The sequence below is a fragment of the Lacerta agilis genome, chromosome 6 (assembly GCF_009819535.1).
Source record: "Lacerta agilis isolate rLacAgi1 chromosome 6, rLacAgi1.pri, whole genome shotgun sequence".
NCBI lineage: Eukaryota > Metazoa > Chordata > Lepidosauria > Squamata > Lacertidae > Lacerta > Lacerta agilis.
In genome coordinates, this window is record NC_046317.1 from 82076736 (window position 1) to 82097030 (window position 20295).

Sequence of the window (20295 nt, forward strand, 5' to 3'; positions counted from 1 at the left end):
CCTTCTCTGCCATCTGCCCACCTTGCCTTGCATACTTGGGGAGGAAGTATCTTAATGCAAGCCACCGCCGTAGATTTCACGAATACGAATTGCAGCTTGCATGGCTAAAAAGGTAAAGGGACCCCTGAGTGTTAGGTCCAGTCGTGGACGACTCTGGGGTTGCGGTGCTCATCTCTCTTTACAGGCCAAGGGAGCCGGCGTACAGCTTCCGGGACATGTGGCCAGCATGAGTAAGTCGCTTTTGGCGAACCAGAGCAGCGCACAGAAATGTCGTTTACCTTCCCGCCGGAGCGGTACCTATTTATCTACTTGCACTGCGTGCTTTCAAACTGCTAGGTTGGCAGGAGCAGGGACCGAGCAACGCGAGCTCACCCTGTTGCAGGGATTCGAACCGCCGACCTTCTGATCTAGGCTCTGTGGTTTTGACCACAGCGCCACCCACGTCCCTAGCTTGCATGGCTACTTACCATTAATGCAGAGGTGGTAATATGCACTTAAGGGGCAATGGTTGAAACTTGTAACCTCATTTGGTTAAAGCTTCTAACGGTGCTACAACTAGCAGAAAATCTCGGTGACAATATTGCTTGGTCAGCCATTTTCTGGGCTGCATGTCTAGTTGTGCTACATTCACAGCCAGTTCTCATGTCCAGGAGTGCCGTGATCTGGGCTGTTTGTGCCTCCCATGCCTCAAGCTGGCTGTCCATGCCTTAGCACAGGGAACCGTCTAATAAACGCTCCTACATCAGCAGTAAAGTGTTAAGAATCCTCAAGCCAAAGTAGTAGTGCAAAGTCTTCTTTTGCACTCTGAAAGTGCAGCTCGAAGGGGCTTAATAAAATTATCCGAATGCCTGTCTGCAGTTTGCTCCTGTGTAGATAATAATGTTCGTAGATCACATTGAAGTCCTAGCTGGGATGGCTCATTCCATGCAGCATAATGCTCTTAATCTCGGGGGTGATGGGTTTGAGCCCCACTTTGGGCAAAAGATTCCTGCATGGATGAAAACAACCTTTCCTAGTTTCTGCCCAAGATGGTACTGTCCTACTTGGCTGGCTTGTTGCCATCCCAGCTTTGTACTGGGAATGGTCAATGAGCAGTCAGAGAAGCCAGCAAACAGAAACCTCCTTTCTTCTGCTTTTCCTGCTTCTGCACAGGGCTGTCCTTTGAGTGCTTGTGCCAGATAAAAGTTGTAACCACAACCAGAACTGTTAAAATCATTGTACTGAACAATGCGTTTTTCCCCCCTTGTTCGGAGAGAATAGCACAATATATGCCTGCAACTGTCCCTCTGTTCTCTGCTTATTCTCTTACCCTGAGCATTGAAGTTGTTTCCTATGTTATCCATTCGTGCTGGGTTGTCACAGGTACAAGTGTAAATCTTGCAAACTTAAGAGGAAAAGCCTTGTTGGTTCCTATGAAAACAAGGAAGATTAAATTGTTTAAAGCACTGCTTTATAGCCAGGGGGCAGGCCTTGCTAGTTTGCTCTGTTGCATAGAGAAGATTTGGGGAATGCACTTTGTCAGTCCTCCACTCTTAATTCTTGGCACCCTTAAACTACAGTTCCCAGGGTTCTTTGGGGAAAGTCCTCTATTTTAAAGGTATGGTGTGCATGCAGACTAAGTGTCTCCAAAGCCTTTTGTGACCACACCCCATATGCTGTCTGTGCATGCAGGAGAACTCTGGATGGGTTGAGTCCTCCCAGAATGGTGAGAGACACCCATCATTCTTCCCCCGCCTGCAAATAAATCAATCAATAAATAAAATGCAATGAACAGAGAAACAGACAAGTTTGGGTGAAAGGATTGTGAAATAAATAAAATAAAAATCCTTGAAATAAAATAGCTACAACTGGACAGTGGGTTTAGATCAGTCCGAGTGGCACAGGTGGCTGTCTGTTTTGCCACGTTCTTCAGCACATGACATAATGATGGCCTCCGTTGTTTTTCTTAAATGTAGGTCTCTGGTATGAAAAGGTTGATGCTCCTCCTTTAGCAGAATGTGGGGAAAGGATTGGAAGTTCCCCTAGGCCAGAGCTTTCCAAACTGTGTCATGACACATTAGAAGAAGAGGAGTTTGGATTTGATATCCCGCTTTTTACTACCCGAAGGAGTCTCAAAGCGGCTAACACTCTCCTTTCCCTTCCTCCCCCACAACAAACACTCTGTGAGGTGAGTGGGGCTGAGAGACTTCAGAGAAGTCTCCATCTTGTCACCATCTTGCACAAATGCTCCCCGTGCTCCTCCTGGGGCTGGAAAGGGGTTAGTTCAACTTCCGGTCTGCTAGTAAAACTGAATTACTATGTCACAAAAATGACGAAGAACTGAATTACTGCGTCCCGAAATGATGCATGTCTCAAAAAGTGTGTCACCAACATGAAAAGTTTGGAAAGCTCTGCTCTAGGCCAATGTTTCCCAAACTTGAGTCTCCATCTGCTTTTGGACTACAGTTTCCATCATCCATGGGGTCACGAAGAGTCGGACACGACTGAACGACTGAACAACAACAACAACATTCCATCATCCATGACCCACTGGTCTTGCTAGCTACGGATGATGGGAGTTGCAGTCCAGCAACAGTTGGAGACCCAAGTCAGTGGCCAGGTTAAAAGAGAAGAGTTTGGATTTGATATCCTGCTTTATCACTACCCGAAGGAGTCTCAAAGCGGCTAACATTCTCCTTTCCCTTCCTCCCTCACAACAAACACTCTGTGAGGTGAGTGGGGCTGAGAGACTTCAAAGAAGTGTGACTAGCCCAAGGTCACCCAGCAGCTGCATGTGGAGGAGCGGAGATGCGAACATGGTTCACCAGATTACAAGTCTACCGCTCTTAACCACTACACCACACTGGCTCTCCAGTTGTACACACAGGAATTGGTGACAGGTGAGGCAGCTGCCACAGTGATGAGTGCAAAGAGCTTCCATGAGATTGGATGCTTGAATGCCCCTCTTTGTGGATGAGGAGCTGCTTTAGTAAAGCCAGCAAGACATACCCTCCACCCTAGAACATGCTACACAACTATGAATTAGACAAAGGCAATGTTGGGCACAGTGCTGCCTGGCTAATGGAGATGGAGCCTTACTTATCTGACAATGACTTTATAGTTACCGTATTTTTCGCTCCATAGAACGCACCGGACCATAGGGCGCACCTCATTTTTAGAGGAGGAAACAAGGGAAAAAAATATTTTTCTGGTTTTCCTCCTCTAAAAGCCCTTTTTTGTGTTTTTTTTTTTTTTTGAGAATCAGCTAAACGTTTTGCAGCTTTTTTGCAAAGGGAAAAGCCCTGGCTTTTTTGAGGATCAGCTAAAAGTTTTGCAGCTGTTTTTGCAAAGGCAAAAGGCTTTTTTTAGGATCAGCTAAAAGTTTTGCAGCTTTTTTTGCAAAGGGGGAAAAGCAAAGCTCCTTTTGCAAAGGGGGAAAAGCAAAGAGGAAAAGCCCCATTTTTATGAGGTTTAACTCACATTTCTGAAAAATCTTAAGGAAAGGGAGCCATTTCTACAGTTTCCAGACAGATAATCTAATCAGCCAGTCACATGTCCTGGGGAAACAAGCAACCTCCCTCTGCAGCACATTCAACAATGGAGGGCGGGGCTGAAAGGGAGCCGGGACCCTTATCTCTCTCCGGATCTCTTGCTGATCAGCTGCTGAGCGGGGTCCTTTCAACACTCCCTTTTCTCTTTGTAAAATAAAAAGCATGATCCTCTTTTGGCCCCTGGGCAATTCAGCTCCAGGGACCACCATTCGCTCCATAAGACGCACAGGCATTTCCCCTTACTTTTTAGGAGGAAAAAAGTGCGTCTTATGGAGCAAAAAATACGGTAAGTGGTCCAGTGCACTTGATGTGCTTGAAAGATTTTGCCACATCAGACTTGTAAGTACGAGTTTGCCTGGTTGTTGCTATTGAGTAGGAATCTGATAACGGGTGAGGGAATCTTTTCTAAACAATATATTCCTTTGCCCTCCAAAAAGGTTTAAAGGTGCTGCTGAGGGAGAATCCCCTTTCAGCTGTTGCCCCCTCCCCAATTTTTCGAATGCTCTCCGCAGGGAAGTCTGTCTTGCACCAACTCATATAATGATTTCACTGCCAGGCAAGAACTGTTTTGCATCACCCGACTTCTTATATTGGCTACTTCTTTGTGTGCAGTTAGTTTTAAAGATTAACTTTGTGGTGCTTGTAGTGGGTGGGTAGGTGTTGCATATGAACTGTGGCACATTTTTGTGTGTGTGTTTGCCACAGCTTGAGTGCCTTACTGCAAGTTACATTTGAATCCCAAGTGTTTTGCATTTGAAATATGGTTGCCTTATATTGTACATTGACTTGTGATTAATGCTTAATAAATAATATTGGAAAGGGCAAGGATTTGGCGGGTTCACGGCCATTCCTTCCTCAACCTGATGCCCTCTGGGTAGGGACGCAGGTGGCGCTGTGGTCTAAACCGCTGAGCCTCTTGGACTTGCTGATTGGAAGGTCGGCGGTTCAAATCCCCGGGATGGGGTGAGCTCCCGTTGCTCTGTCCCAGCTCCTGCCAGCCTAGCAGTTCAAAAGCATGCCAGTGGAAGTAGATAAATAGGTACCACTGCAGCAGGAAGGTAAACGGTGTTTCTGTGCGCTCTGGCACTTGTCACGGTCCTCCGTGCGCCAGTAGCGGTTTAAGTCATGCTGGCCATATGACCCGGAAAAGCTGTCTATGGACAAACACCGCCTCCCTCGGCCTGAAAGCGAGATGAGCGCCGCAACCCCATAGTCGCCTTTGACTGGACTTAACTGTCCAGGGGTCCTTTACCTTACCTTTACCATTGCCCTCTGGGTGTTTGGACTACAACTCCCATCAGTACCTGGCAGCAAGACTGCACAGGCTGGAACGAATGGGAGTTGTAGTCCAAAACATCTGATAGGTACCAAGGTCAGAAAAGCTGCTCCACATTTTTTCGCAAGTCTGTGTTACATAGGAGGGTGGATGTCCCAGCCTGTTTATCTGGGCCTTGAGTTCTCTCTTACACCTTAACCACTGAGAGACTACACAATTCTGCTCCAACTCTTACACATACATACAGCTCATATCCTTTCAACAAATAGGACAGCCCAGTTATGGAATCCAAAACGTTAATCCTTTTTTTTAAAAAACAAACAAACCCAAAACAGATGTTTGTTTGAAACCGAAACCTAAGCAAGGAAAGCCTTTTGAAACTTGTGCATACTAGCTGTGTGGGTGGCTATTTTTGTTTGTGTTGCAGAGTTGTTAGAGCCCCACTCAGCTCTGCTGCTGGTCCAAAATGCACCAAACAATAACCAGATAAATTATATTTGGAGCTTGCCATTTTGAGTTGCACACGACTGTTTCCTAGGAGTGTTTGCTTCCTCCTCGGTGACAGGTGAGGCATCTCATGACCTTTGTGTTGTCTCCCTAAAGTGGTGTTGCCAAATAACCAGAAGCCCCCTAAGGCAGAGATGGGCAGAAGACACACCAGGATCTGCTGGTAAATTTCTGAATGATTTGCAGTACGGTAAATTCCCAGGCGTTTTTGAACCTCATACTTTTATATTCCAGAAATGGAAATAACTGAGAAATGCTTCTAAATAACGTTACCAAAATCTGAAGTAGGGGCAGCATGGGGCGATTGGGAATGGAAGTTTGGGTGAAAAGATGTTGAGCCTGGTTCTGGTACTAAAACCAACTCTAGAGGCTGTGCTAAGGCAGGCTGTGTTCCTTACTTCTGTGTCTCCCCTATTTTTTGCATCTGCCTTTGGTTGGTGGGTAGGGACGCAGGTGGCGCTGTGGTCTAAACCACTGAGCCTCTTGGGGTGGCCGATCAGCAGGTCGGCGGTTCAAATCCCCACGATGGGGTGAGCTCCTGTTGCTCTGTCCCAGCTCCTGCCCACCTAGCAGTTCAAAAGCACGTCAAAGTGCAAGTAGATAAATAGGTACCGCTCCGGCGGGAAGGTAAAACGGCGTTTCTGTGCCCTGCTCTGGTTTTGGTGTTCCGTTGCGCCAGAAGCGGCTTAGTCATGCTGGCCACATGACCCGGGAAAACTGTCTGCGGACAAATGCCGGCTCCCTCGGCCTGTAAAGCGAGATGAGCACCGCAACCCCAGAGTCATCTGCAACTGGTCTTAACTGTCAGGGGTCCTTTACCTTTACCTTGGTTGGTGGACCCTTTGAGTTTTAATGCAAACAACGTAGATTCTCTCTTAAGTTTGCCCACCCCTGCTCCGAGGAATTTTGAGCTTACAAAACTTGTTTTGTTTGTTCTTTTGGTATGTAGGAAAAGTCCATTGGAGTTTCCATTGTGTTCTTCCAAAGGAAAGTCTTAACTGGGGGGGAGAGGGCAGAGCTGGGTGGGAAGCTTTGCTACCAAGCAGAGGCTGTGCATCTAGCGGACTTAAGTGGAACAGGATTAATCAATCCAGAGTAAATAAACTGCAGAACAATGTGCAGCGTTTCAAGTTTGGCATTTTAATCATGTTCAGTTTTGTTTTTTTATGTTTTCCCTTTCCGGTTTTAATGTCGAAATTGTGGCTTAAGTTTTTAATTATGGTTCTGTCCTATGCAGTGTTTCCTTGTGTTTAACTGGAAAGAACTCTCTTCGATGAATCACTGTCCTTTCTCTTTTTTTTCCTTTTGCAAATAGCCTTTGTAATACAATTCCTGTGTTCTCAGTGAAAGTGGTTCAGCATTTCCACATGTACTCCCTTCGCCAGCCTGATTCCCTTCAGTTGTTTTGGACTACAACTCCCATCAGCTTCAGTCACCATGAATGTTGGTGAAGAGTGGTGTAGCTGCATGTCTTGTAGAGTGGATGGTGGGCCATATGTTCAGACAAAACCTGGTTCATGTACTATCTGGGATGGCAGACCCCTAGCCTTCTCATTATGCAGCTTTTGTGTTCAAGAGCTGTGCGGCGAGCCACGATCTGATCCACATAAGACTTAGGTGGGTGTAGGATCTGCATGTTGCTCTGAAATACGCCTGGCAACTAGAATATATCAAATTTTAAGTATGTGGCAGATGATAAAGGCAGAGGCAGGCTACCATTCTCCCTTTGTGATTTTAAGCTTTTCATATTTCAAATGAACATTTCTCAACAAAGGACTTGCCGAAATGGTTATTTTGCATATCCTCCTGGCTTCCCATTTCACAACATTCTTAGGATAAGATTATGCTGACGCCGGCTTAATTACATGCGTCTCCAGAGATGCAAGACGAAGGCGAAAAGTTGTCACAGACAGCTGTAGAGATGCTGCTCTTAGCAAGATTATGTGTGTCCATAGTATCAGAATGGAAGAGTTGGAAGGGACCCCGAGGGTCATCTAGTCCAACCCCCTGCAATGCAGGAATCCTCCCCTCCACCGGCTTGAACCACCAAACTTCTTGTTAACAACCAGGCACACTGACCCATTGCGCCACAGAGCCCTGCATAAACGTGAGTCGCGTTACCCCTCCCCACAGTCCCGGCTCATTTTCTCTAGTTTAAAAACCTTGGATGCAAAGCCTGTGCTTGCTAGATTGATGTCTATATGGAAACTGACATGAGAGCTCTATTAACTGATAGAAACAAGAGCAAGAGGGTTCCTCTTCTCTGCATGCAGTCGCAGTTCTGTCATGCATACATACCCTCCTTGCAGGAAATTACAAGGAAGGGCCAAAGGCTCTGTTGCAGGTGCAAAAATAACTCCCATATGTATTCCTGGGATGCCTTCCTACAGTCTCTACCAGCCTTTCCCAGCCTAGTGATTTGGACTACACCTTCATTGAGCCTCAGCCAGCATAGCAAGAGGGCATCAGTTTGTGAAAGGCTGATGTTTAGCAAGACAATCCAATGGTAAGGCAAGTTGGACGGGGTCCAAAATAGCACTAAGTGAACATTTAACCAACGCGACGATTTCTACTTGTCTCCACCTCTCCCTTCCCCCTGCATGGGATTCCCCATACCCCCTGGAAAAGACTTGGGGAGGGTGCCAGCTGCGATGAAGGGGGAGGCCTGTTGTGCAACAGGGAATCCTTGTACTGTTGGGACACAGACGGTACTTGAATACCACCCATTGGCTAGAATTACAGCAGAGGTATTTAGTGCAGCTTCTTACTTTTAATGTGTGTTGCATTAAGTACTCTCTGTCTCTATTGATGTCTTAGCTTGCTCCTTTGTTTTAAAATACAGAAAGTGCCTTACTTAAAATACGAAAGCATTTAGCTACGAATTCTGTGCCTACCTCCTGTCGCTGGTGGTGATTTTTAAAAAAATTGCTTTAGTGCTGTTGTCAGGAGAGGTAGTCCAGAGTAGCAGCTTTCAAGCTTGGCGGACATTGACTCACCTGCCACAAAGTCCCCTTAGCCCTTCCCCAAGCCCCCTTGTAAGTGTGTGTTGGTTTAAGCATGTGTGAAGGCCTCAACTCTCTGGGCTGTGTGGCTGACTTTGAACTTTTAAAATAGACATAATGTTCTTTTGCCATAGCTCCTTTAGCACATGTTTTACTTGAAAATATATGGAGTTCTGTGATGCCACTGCACAAAGTGGTTAGTTTAGATTGATGCGCCGCTGGTATATTAAGTACAAAATGAACTGTGGCAAACTTAGAAAAAACGCAGTATTCTTTGTTCTTTTTGGAGGAATTGTTTGCCGGCTTCTGGGCTGCTAACTATGGTTGCAGTCTGTAAAATTTCTCAGAACAACATAATAGGGTGTGAATTTGTGAATATGTCCTTTTGCTCTCTTGACCAAAGCCTAGCTGGTAGCCAGGTTCCCACCCCACCCCCCAAAAATACCATTCTGATCTTCCCATTATTAACTTTCAGTGCATTGTGTTCATTTTAGTTTCCTTTGCAGTTTCTTAAAGGTGCTGACGGTTGTTACGAGACCCTTGTTCCCCCTCACCATTTTCAGATAGGTTTGACAACCAGTCCGTCTTCCCAAGGAACTCTGGGAATTGTAGGTCTGTGAGAGGAATCCGAGAACAACTCTCAGCACCCTTTTGATCAAGCTGCAGTTCCCAGGATTTTTTGCAGTGGGCGAGCCATGGCTGTTTAAATTCCTCCTGCGAAACAAGTTTTCTAGAATTAATCTGGGCCTTCAGATAAAGGATGCATAGAGCCACATTTTTTTTTTCTCCTGGAGAAACATGACATATTTTTGTTTTGACTTGTATTTGTGTGTGTGTGTGTGTGTGCTTTACCTATTTCTGTTTGGAAGGAAGGCTGCACTGTGCAATTTGATCTTCGTTGCTAGGTAAGAATTGATGGCATCCACACTGCAGACTGAAAACTGGCTTCCACATATTGTCTATGGTTTAGCGTGACACACAGATTGGTCCACTGTGTCCAATAACATCCGATTAAAAGTCCAGAGGATTGCGATTTACATTAAATATACACTTACAGCCATTATTTATACCATTCTCTTCCGGGTGGAACAGTTCTAATTTTGTTTATAATTGTATATTATTGAAACCCACCTTGGGACCATTATGGTGAAGTGCGGATAATTTTTTTATTAATACAATAAATTACTGCAAAGAAAATAGGATCGGTGGTGGTGGGCCCCGCAAGGCTTTCATATACACTACTTAGTTGCTGAGACTAACCTCTCTCGTCTAGCTTGCCGTCAGCGCTGCAGATTAAAGAACACAAGACTTGGTCTTGCTGGGTGAGACTAAAAATAAATCCACTTGGCCATATGTTTTTGGGATCCGCAGAAACAAGTCAAGAAAGCAACAGTTCTCATCTAATCCCAGCATCTAGTCTTAAACCATATGAAACTAGCAACAGTTTCCACATATTGTGGTAATGAGTTCCATAAGTCAATTGACCTGATTCTTAAGCAAATAGCTTTCATAGGGTGCCTCCCCTAACTTCAAGTATTACCGGGGGTGGGGAGAATACCAGCTTTTTCCGTGCTGCTCATAATTTTATAAACCTGCCATGTGCCTCCTCGGGGCTTTTTAAAAGGAAAGGAAGAATGGTCCATTTTGTTTTCTTCCTAGGGAATCTATTAACCACTTGCAGAAAGCATATCTATCTGTGAGTATGCTGTTGCTTCTTAATATACCTTATAGTGGCCAGTCTTGATCAGAATTCTGCAATAGTAGGGAAAATAATGAGGTTTTTTTTTTACAGTACGTAAGATGAACTTATGGGACGCGGGTGGCGCTGTGGGTTAAACCACAGAGCCTAGGGCTTGCCAATCAGAAGGTCGGCAGTTCGAATCCTTGCGATGGGGTGAGCTCCTGTTGCTCGGTCCCTGCTCCTGCCAACCTAGCAGTCCAAAAGCACGTCGAAAGTGCAAGTAGATAAATAGGTACCGCTCCGGCGGGAAGGTAAACGGCGTTTCCGTGCGCTGCTCTTGTTCGCCAGAAGCGGCTTAGTCATGCTGGCCACATGACCTGGAAGCTGTATGCCGGCTCCCTCGGCCAGTAAAGCAAGATGAGCGGCGCAACCCCAGAGTCGCCCGTGACTGGACCTAATGGTCAGGGGTCCCTTTACCTTTCCCTTTACTAAGATGAACTTGCAGTGGTCTGGTGTAAATTTTGTGCATCTTCTCATAAAGAAGCACAAAAATAAAATAAAAAACCCAAAACAGTTCTAGGCTAGAAGGGAACTCATAAAAATCTAAACTGCAGTCAGAAGTCATACCTGAAATTTTATCCTCTGGCAGCCTCCTTCAGCTATTGACCAGAGAAGTAATTAACTCCTGACCTTTCATATCTGCCCATAATAGCAACATCCCATTTAGAAACTTTGAGAATCTGCAAGCTGAGTTATAATATAGTTTACTAGGGGGCTATTTATAACTGGTGCTAACAAGGCTTTGCATACCCTGCTATTTAAAGTTGGGAACCTCATACGTCTAAACACCACTCTGGAAAACATTTGCCGGAGCAATACACCAATGGAAGCAAGTTCTGGTGTTGCACAGTAAAGAGCAAGGGTTGTGAGCCAGGAAGTTAAGGGGCCAGAGGTCAGCTTAGCTATTAATTCACTGGGGTGGCAGCTAGACATGCCCCTGTGCCCTGGCCTCATCCCCATTTTACAGTTGGGGGGGGGGGGTCAGCAGCTGGGGACCTGCAACAAAATGCTGTGCTGCAGAGTGTTTTGGTACAGGTTCAAGTCCCTCAATTCCGCCCCCTCTCCCCCACATCCCTGGTTTTCTCCAACCAGCATTCTCTACCACATACTGCATGCTCAGTCCTTTCTAGTCTTTTTGGCCCTCCTCCCCTGCTTTAGGGTTTTTTCTTTCCCTTTTTAAAAAAAAAAAATAGCTCTGCAAACGTTGGATCGTGCAGACCTTTGTGCTATTTTGGCAACACAAGTAGTGCCACACACAGTCTGAACCACAAAAATAGAAGGAATGATACTTGGCTTGCCTTTTGTGTGTCTGTCATGGAGTCCCAGCACACCGGAGGCAGTGTTAGAAGCTCAGATATATAAGCTAGGCGCTATATGGCTCCTTAAGCCAGAGTCGCAGCCTCCAAAACAGAATGCCTAGTTGCCATTTTTGGGCCAGACGCCTTGAAAGTTGTATTCATTTATTTTTGTTTGTTTCCTGAAATTCATTCTGATTGCGCTGGTAAAATAAAAGAAATAGAATTCTACAAGGAAGTGTTGGCGGTGTGTGAAAACGGTCAAGATCCATAGATCCCCAGGCATGCACCTCCAGATGGTGGAGGTGTCAGGCGCCATCCTGGAGTCTGGGCACCTTCACTTGGTCACAGGTAGGCGATAGATAGCCAGGTGCAAAATGTTCTTGGCGCCTGGCTAATTTCAAACTCTTGAGCTCATGCCTCTCTTTGTGTCCTGGTAGGTGCACACATTTGTAGGAATAGAAAAGCCGAGGTACTTTCCGAACTGTTTGGGAAATGTTTTGACGTGTCCTTTGTTCCATCCCGCAGGCCCATTCACAGACGTCGTCACCACGAATCTGAAACTTGGCAACCCTACAGACAGAAATGTGTGCTTCAAGGTGAAGACCACGGCACCACGCAGATACTGCGTAAGACCCAACAGTGGGATTATAGATGCAGGAACGTCAATTAATGTGTCTGGTAAGTTATTCTGACAGCCCCAACATTGCGATGAACACATTGATCTCTTATTTTAAGATGCCCATCCATTTCCCCAGGTGTGCTTGCTTTGCCTCCCGGTATAGTAGGACGTCAAATAGAGAAAGGAAGAGATGTTAAGTAAAAGCTCGTTTTTTTAAATTAATTGTGTCGTTTCATTTATGAAAAATGAACTTTACAAAGCAGGCAATCCATTTTGGATCATTAATTTTAAAACGATTTAGAGCAAATCTGCTGAATTACAAATACTGCGCAAAACCAATAAGGAACAAAAGCTTAAATGAAAACAAGGAGGTACAAAAAGATCATTGTTATAGAAAAATAATTGTTCAGTTAGCAAATGAGGAGGACTCAGTAGCAAATGGTGAATACAGAAAGTTGTCTGACAATCAGGCTGCTATCTGCTCATACTGTAGCAGCTCTTCAGGGTCTCAGGAAGAGGTTTTTTGTATCACTTCCTATGTGATCCTGTTAACTGGAGATACCAGATTGAACCTGGAACCTTCAGCATGGAAAGGTGCCAGGTTCTCAAGCGATGCCAAGCCGTAGTTTTAGAAGGCCATGGTTTGTAAGTCAGCAACAAACCATTGCTTCAGATGGTAACTACATTAAAACAGTAGTATGCTGCTGTGCAGTAAATAGTTGGGAGTAGGTAAACTTAGTAGTGACTTTGAGTGGAAGATTAAACACATGCTTAAATTAATCTCCTTGATTTCAGGGGAATTTAAAAGTGCCTAGTTTTTGGTAGGTTTGTGCTGTTAGCTTAATGCTGGCCCGTTCATCTCTTATAATAATAATAATAATAATTTATTATTTGTACCCCGCCCATCTGGCTGGGTCTCCCCAGCCACTCTGGGCGGCTCCCACCAAACATTAAAATACATTTAAAATATCACAGTTTAAAAACTTCCCTAAACAGGGCTGCCTTCAGGAATTTTCTGAATGTCAGGTAGTTGTTTATTCCCTTGACTTCTGATGGGAGGGTGTTCCACAGGGCGGGTGCCACTACCGAGAAGGCCCTCTGCCTGGTTCCCTGTAGTTTTGCTTCTCGCAGTGAGGGAACCGACAGAAGGCCCTCGGCGCTGGATCTCAGTGTCCGGGCTGAATGATGGGGCTGGAGACGCTCCTTCAGGTATACAGGACCGAGGCCGTTTAGGGCTTTAAAGGTCAGCACCAACACTTTGAATTGTGCTCGGAAACGTACTGGGAGCCAATGTAGATCTCTCTTATCAGTTGATTTCAAGAGCAGTTTAACTTGTAGAATAAAACAAGTAATAGGTGTGGCCTTTTAGCATGCTAAGTCTGTAGACTTCAGATGCTCAACAGGACGGATGGAAATACTAAATCAATTTGGTTAATGTCTGCCTTAATTAAACTATCAGCTCTATTGAAAATGTGCTCTTCAGCTACACTTTTTTATATGCCTGAGAATTGCCACTAGTTCCTTGGTGCTCAAAGATCTCATTGCAACTAGAGCCTTATTTTGTACTGCACAAGGCTAGTTCTTGGTGCACTTTACAGCAAATATTTCTTACGAACAAATGCACGCAGTGTCTTTCTCTTCAGCTGTGGGTATTACTCTGATGGGCTGCAAAAAAAGGGTTATTTATTTTTTCTTTGAAATTGTAAAACTCCTTTCTACCCAGTGCATAAAATAGGCAGCTTTTAAACCTGAGTTTTAAACTAGGTCTGTTTGTCTCCTGGGTGATGTACCTTTCGGCAAGCATTGTCTGTCAGTCTGTGATGACCACCTTTAAGCCTTGTTGGCTGTTTCTCTACTGAAAGGGAAGGCTTCACCTGAATGCTTGTTTAAACCTGGCTGATAGCTGCATTGTGAATATCACTAACAAATACAACTGTTTTTGGCCAAAGGAGACTTCGATGGCATCTGTAGAATTCTACTGTATTGATGGAATTTACTGAGCAATCTTATGCAGAAATAATATGTGTTGTGTTTTGTGGACTTAACTCCCAGGTAGGATTGCAACCTCAAAAGTATAAATGCCTTCTAGAAAGGTATGTGGGGAAGAGAGGTGACAAGATTGACCCCCAAGGGAGGGGGGGTACCTGGTCAGAAGGATAGCAGATTTTTCTTACACCTCCAATAGTGCTGGGAGTTGAAAGAAGGTGGCTATTCCCCTTAAACTAGATTTCCTAGGATTCTTTGAGGGAATCCGTAACTGTTAAAAGTGGTATAACGGTAATACTGTTTTAAATGTATAGTTTACATGGGGCCTAGATCAGATATATGACAGCAAGTTTACACAGAAATTACCCTGTAATACAGTAGATTGTCTTGCACAACAGTCTTCATACTGAACATTTTGGAAGAGTAAGACTTTGTCTAGCAAAGGCATTTTACTCATTCCAAAGGAGGACCTTTCCATAGGATGTTCTTCAATGTTCCCTCACATTCCCCCCTTTTCCATTCTAAAAATTGGGGGGGGGGAGCCTGGGAGGGAGGAAACAAAGAAATCCCCCTCCCCCTGAGTATTTCCAGTCCTTTGGTCTACTTCAGGAATAGAGAATCTGACTCTTTTGATGATGATGAACTGCAGCTCCCTTCATCCCAGACAACTGACCATCTTAGGCTGATAGGGAGATGGAATCATAGAATCGTAGAGTTGGAAGTGACCCCCAAGGGTCATCTAGTCCAGCCCCCCTGAAATGCAGGAATATGGAGACAAAAAACATCTGGAGGGCAACAGGTTTCTCACCCCTGCTCTGTTCCTACCACCAGTTCCCAAATGCCCGTGGCAGACTGTTTCTCTGCTTGGCGGAAACTCGTTAAAACTTCAGCAGACTTGAGCATTTATAATCTGTTCCCTGAGGGCAGTGATGTGGGTTTTCCAGAAAATTTTGAATCGGAAAATGTTGCAGAAAATTTCCTATGCAAGTTAGTATAATTTCCATAGCATAATTTACCTCAGAAAACTTTCTGATCTAATTTATCGTGTCAGTTTTACTTGCATTTAGTAAACAAAGCTAAAAATGTAATGCTGCCAAGCTTGCCTAATGCCAAATTTGTGATTGGCATCCATTCCTTGGTGATACTGAATATATGAAGCATTAAAAAAAATATTCCCCAACAAAATAGAGCAGTGGAAAATTTACTGTGGGTAAATACTCTCATGTACTTTAGTTTGAGCGTCTCCATCTCCATTATATATGACTGCAAGTTTACACAGAAATTAAAAACATGAGTCCTGTTATATACTGGTAAATTAAAATTAGTGTCTTAAGACAACCTGATTTGGCAGGCGTTCCTCAGTGTGTTCCAGACTACCGTCAGCACCAGATGACATTGGATAGGCCATTATTTGTGTTCTTTGACATCCAATTGTCTCTCACTTTAGGACCCCCCCCCCCCCCCAAAAAAAAAGCATGCTTGGAAGAGACAATGGTCACCTCATTTCCGCTGTCATTTGGATATATCCTCAGTGGCAGTTTTGCAACTTGGGGCTCATATTTATATACTTCTTGCTTGCTCGGATAGAGGATAAAGAGGTAGTTGGGGGGGGGGGAGTTGTAAACTAGCTTATTGCACAAAAGTAAAATTCGTATCCATTGCTCTGTCCATTTCCCCCTTCCTTTTTTTCTGCTTCCCACTGGCCATGTGACCCACTCCCCTGAAAAATAAGCGGAAGGAAATGATGGCCCTCCGGCAGAACAAAAAAAAAACACGTCCCCACCCCGGTTCTGAATGTTCCTCCTTCAATTGCTCATGTGTTAATGGAAGAAGGCCTGAAAAACCAGAGTTTCAGCCGCCTTGTCGGGTTTTTCACATGGGAGTTCTCGGTTCTGCCGCAAGTGAAGTGGGGGTGGGGCGGGGGGTGGGTGGGTTTGCGTGCTTTGTCTTTCATAGAATGACGTGGCATTTAATTGTTAGCTGGCTGAATCAGTAAGGCACTTAAAAGAGTCCATTTCCAGGACTGCAGCTGCAGGATGCAATAATAATCAATACACTTTCAACCAAGCACAGGGCGGATGTCAGGGAACTGTCCCCGTCTCCGCGCAGGGTGGTGGAAGGGCTCTCTGGATGCTATTGAGAGCCTCAGCCCCCCCCCCCCGACCAGTAGCACCTCCTCGTCCAGCGGAGGGAGCAGCGAGGTCTCCAGTGGGGAGGGCCAGGCAAGGAGGGAGACACGCTACTTCCATCGCCCCAAGTACGCAGAGGGGTGAAACAAAAAGAAGGGAGGCGGAGATTTCGTATACCGAAACTCTTACGTTGGGGTCAGAACCGGAAGGGGCCACTCCCGGATTCTGCAGACGGTTGATACAGACATGAACCTTTTTTTAAGCTCTGCACTGTACATAGTATGCACAATAAAACTACTAAAGAAACGGCTGGAGTTTTGCCTGGTTTCTCATGAGCAACCATCCAAGGCCCTTACAGCGGCTGTGCCCCTCAAAGCTAGCACGACCATTTCCATCTCCTTCTGGTGTTTGCTGGTTTAATTCTGCTTCGCAGCTCCCCATATATCCCACCTGTGCTGCATCTTTAAGCAGCTGATTTCTAGCGTCCCTGGGAGCGTGTGGTCTTAATTTCGTGCACGGCCTTCTACAAAGCACGCTTTAATTAATACTTGTTTACTTTTTGTCCTGCACAGCCCCCGAGGGCTCATAGCTAACACCATAAAGTAAACTTGGGATGACAAAGCATCTAATTGAAAGCTTTTCCGAATACCAGATTCCAGCTACTGCCTCAACCCTTCTCCTAGCTAGACCAGACCCACCAAGAGCCAGCCCAGAAGAAGACTTTATTGTTATTATTTTTTAACAGCGCTGCATGAAGTTGCCTAGGCTCTGGTGAGATTCCAAGGGGAGGGAGTTCCATAACTGGAGCAGCTATCGAGAATGCCTCTGTGCAGTTCAGCGGACAGGAATGGGGCAGACCTCAGCGCTGTCAGCAGAGTTGCAGATTAAGTCACAACACGACAGGGTGTTATCCGTTGCGTATCTCCTTACAGATATTGGTAAAATCAGACTCCAAGGAGAGCGCTTGTTTTTATTAAGGAACAACCTCTAGAGATCTATCAAGAGCTTGCATGTATAGCCAGACTCTTGCCTCCACAAAACTGCCGCAAGATACCGCTTGTGGTTGCTTAATCGAGGATAAACACAATAAGGGAACAGGACATGACGAAAGTTAATGGCTTCAGACCCAGGATTAAAGTGCAAACTATGGTCAGTCCTCACCATAAGTTAGCATATGAGTGCTGATGTAATGGCTTAACAGTTAGGTCTAGCATGGAAATATCTGTTCCTAAAAAAATGGAGGGAGGGGAGTGTGTTATCCCATGGCAGGAGCCCAGTTAAGCATTTAGCATGCAAGGAACTGTGTGCATCTGGAGTGGCTAAAACCAGAATCCATCTTAATGTCAGGTTGATCAGATGTCAGCTTGCCATACAACTGGCAAGCCAAATATTGTACCCAGGCCATTACCGTTTGGGGTTTCACTGTTTTGATCACGGAATCGGAGAGCTGGAAGGGACCCTGTGGGGCCATCTAGCCCAACTCCCTGCAATGCAGGAATTAGTTGCCCAACGTGGGGCTCGAACCCACGACTCAGAGATTAAGAGTCTAATTGCTCTACTGACAGATTTTCCAAGCAGCAGCTGTTATTTCTGTATTTTGAAGGTTCTGATATTTTATAGTATAGGTGTTTATGGTGATTTATAAGCATTTATTTGATTTACTCCGTTTTATCTTTTATTGTACATGGTCCTGGGCTCCCTTTTGGTTAAAGTTTGATTCAGAAATAGAATGAATGTTAGCCACAAATAGGGAGAAGTAAGGGTGGCATCCAACTAACGTATCTTGTCAGGATTTATGCTGGTGCAATGGAATTTCTCCCTATCCTTCCCATCCGCGCATTCCCTAAATCTGTTCTAGAGGTTCCATCAGCCCTTTGGAGCAGATTTGAGGTGGACTCAGGACCCGCTGGGGCTGGAGTTCTGTAGCACGAGTATAAAACCTTGCACAGACAGGACATGTTATTTTGGATGCTGCCCTAGGGTCTGAGTCCCCCTTACTTAGTCATCACAGGGCTCACGTGTGATCTTCTCGTTTCTCTCCTCTGTTTGGGCTGACACGCACTAGGGTTCCTTAGCATCACGGTGGTTAGCAGCAGAAATTATGGAATAAATATAGACGATACCGCTTAGAAATGCAGCTCGCTCTTCTTCGCTCCCTTAAAGCTATCCTTAACTGGAATGCAAATTGCCCAGGAGAGAATCCCTATCTGTTGGGACTCCAGAGTCCACTGCTTGCCTGCACTTCAGTTTCTTAGCAAATGGCTGGTGTATGCTTTAACAGCACTGTCAGCACATCCGTCCTGCGTGTTCTTGTGATTTGTCACGGAATTGCTTAACTCAGCCCTTTTTCCCTTTCAGACTGTTCCGCTGCGCTGCTCTTGCTATAATTGTCTCTTCTCAAGTTCCCCTGATGCAAGGAAGGGTGGGGTCTTAAGAAGACTTTGGGAGCCTTTGGATTCCAGAATAAAAGAATACAAGTGGAACCTGCAGTAAAAAGAATTGCATTGTGGATTCCCTTCTGGCCAGGGTGCCAACCAACCATTCAGGACACTCCAGGCAGCTCCTTCCCCACTTCCTGTTTTTCTGTTTCTCACACCCTTAAGCTCAGTCCTCATTGGATTCCTCGAGTGCTGACATGGATGATTGCAGACAGGTCTCCTTTAATAAAAGAGCCTTTTCAGGCTGGGACACCCCAGAAACTCACCTGGCACCACACGTCTTCCCCCCCCCCCCAAGCATCTGGTGGCAACCAGTTTATTTGCCCTGGTCCTTCAGTTTCCAGGTTTCGCTAACAGTTACGGATTTTACTGGCTCTGCTGCTTTGGTTAAACTGGAAGGGGGGGTAGATAAATGTTTAAATACCTGCTTTTTAAAAACTACTTGGGATTTTGCTACAACTGGTGAAATTCGACAGTCGCCCTCTCTCTCAGTCTGTTTGTGGTCCTCTGCTTTCATCTGTGGTGCCTCCTCTTCACTAGGAGAAATCCAAGGAAAGCCGCTTTCAGTCCTGATAAGCCATGCAAGGCTATGGTGCCAATGTCCTTAAAGGGCACCCCAGCCTGAACCGCAGCATTGCCAAGGAAGCTAGAGTAGAGCACTGGGAGCGTGTGCTGCAGCCCCGACCACCCCGTGCTTAAAAGTAGCATGCAAGCTCACTTGGTTGGAACGTGGTGCTGATAACGCCATGGTTGCAGGTTCTATCCCCATAAGGGACAGCTGCATGTTCCTGCATCGCAGGGAGCTGGACTAGATGGTTCACGGGGGTCCCTTCCAACTCTACAATCCTATGATTTTGCCTGCTGAAGAATTCTTCAAACTCAAAAGCTTGCTGACTCGGGATCCCCCTGTGAAATTGCAGAACATGAGGAACCAGCTTGTGCTTTCAAAAGACGTATTTGGATGGGTGCAAATGACTGCCCTGCAGCTTAAAGCCGGGGCTGACCCACACTTTGTCCCTGCATAGCTCCTTGCCTCTACCTGGTCCTTCTCCCAGCAGCCACGCATCTCTTCTCACTTCCTGTTGGCGTGGAAATCTCTCGAATGCTTCCAATACAAGAAGGCGGGGAGATACACCAGGGGTTTCCCCCTGCCATAGGTGCATCAGAGTAGAAATGGATTAGGGCCTGGTGATTTGCAGCAGAAGTTGGGCGATGGGCTCCCATCTGTTGATATGTCGCTTGCTGTGTGGAGACTGGTGCGCAATGTCTAATAAGCGAGCTGGCATATCTGATCTGCAGGAAGTGGAAAAGGCACGCTGATCTGGAATGTATGTGCCCTTGACTATAGAGCATTGCATAGATTTTCAGGCAGGGGTTGGCCAAACGTCTCATTGCGACATGCTTGTTGCAAGCCTAGATTCAGCTTCGGAAAAGCTGAATGTTCTGCGCTCTTAAAACATGTTTTTTGTTTTTTTTCTTTAAACAAAATGTAGTCTGTTGCTATTAGCAACAACTTAGTATGTGTGCACCCCTCCACATAAGTAGCGCAGACTTGGCATTGTTCTCTTTCCCAGCTTTGGCTTTTCCTTGCTGCATTACTGCACATTCGTTTTATGTAACATGGCCCTGGGTTGCTGGACATGGTAAGCCTTGCTGTGACTGGGCTACAGCTTGTGGTTAGCAAGGGGAGAGATGAACCAGGAGCCTGGGTTCAGACAGCACACTATGCCATAGTTCAGCATACCACGCTGTATGGGCACGTTCCTAAA

The 20295-nt window shown here is 45.6% G+C and overlaps 1 protein-coding gene across 1 annotated transcript in view; it reads left to right on the top strand.

Annotated features, from left to right (window-relative positions):
* The window catches only part of VAPB (VAMP associated protein B and C), a 45468-nt gene that overhangs the window by 14384 nt on the left and 10789 nt on the right, over positions 1-20295 (top strand). Inside the window, exon 2 of the mRNA XM_033153622.1 lies at positions 11880-12032. Coding sequence (XP_033009513.1) covers positions 11880-12032 — 153 coding nt within the window. The remainder of the gene's footprint in view (positions 1-11879; positions 12033-20295) is intronic.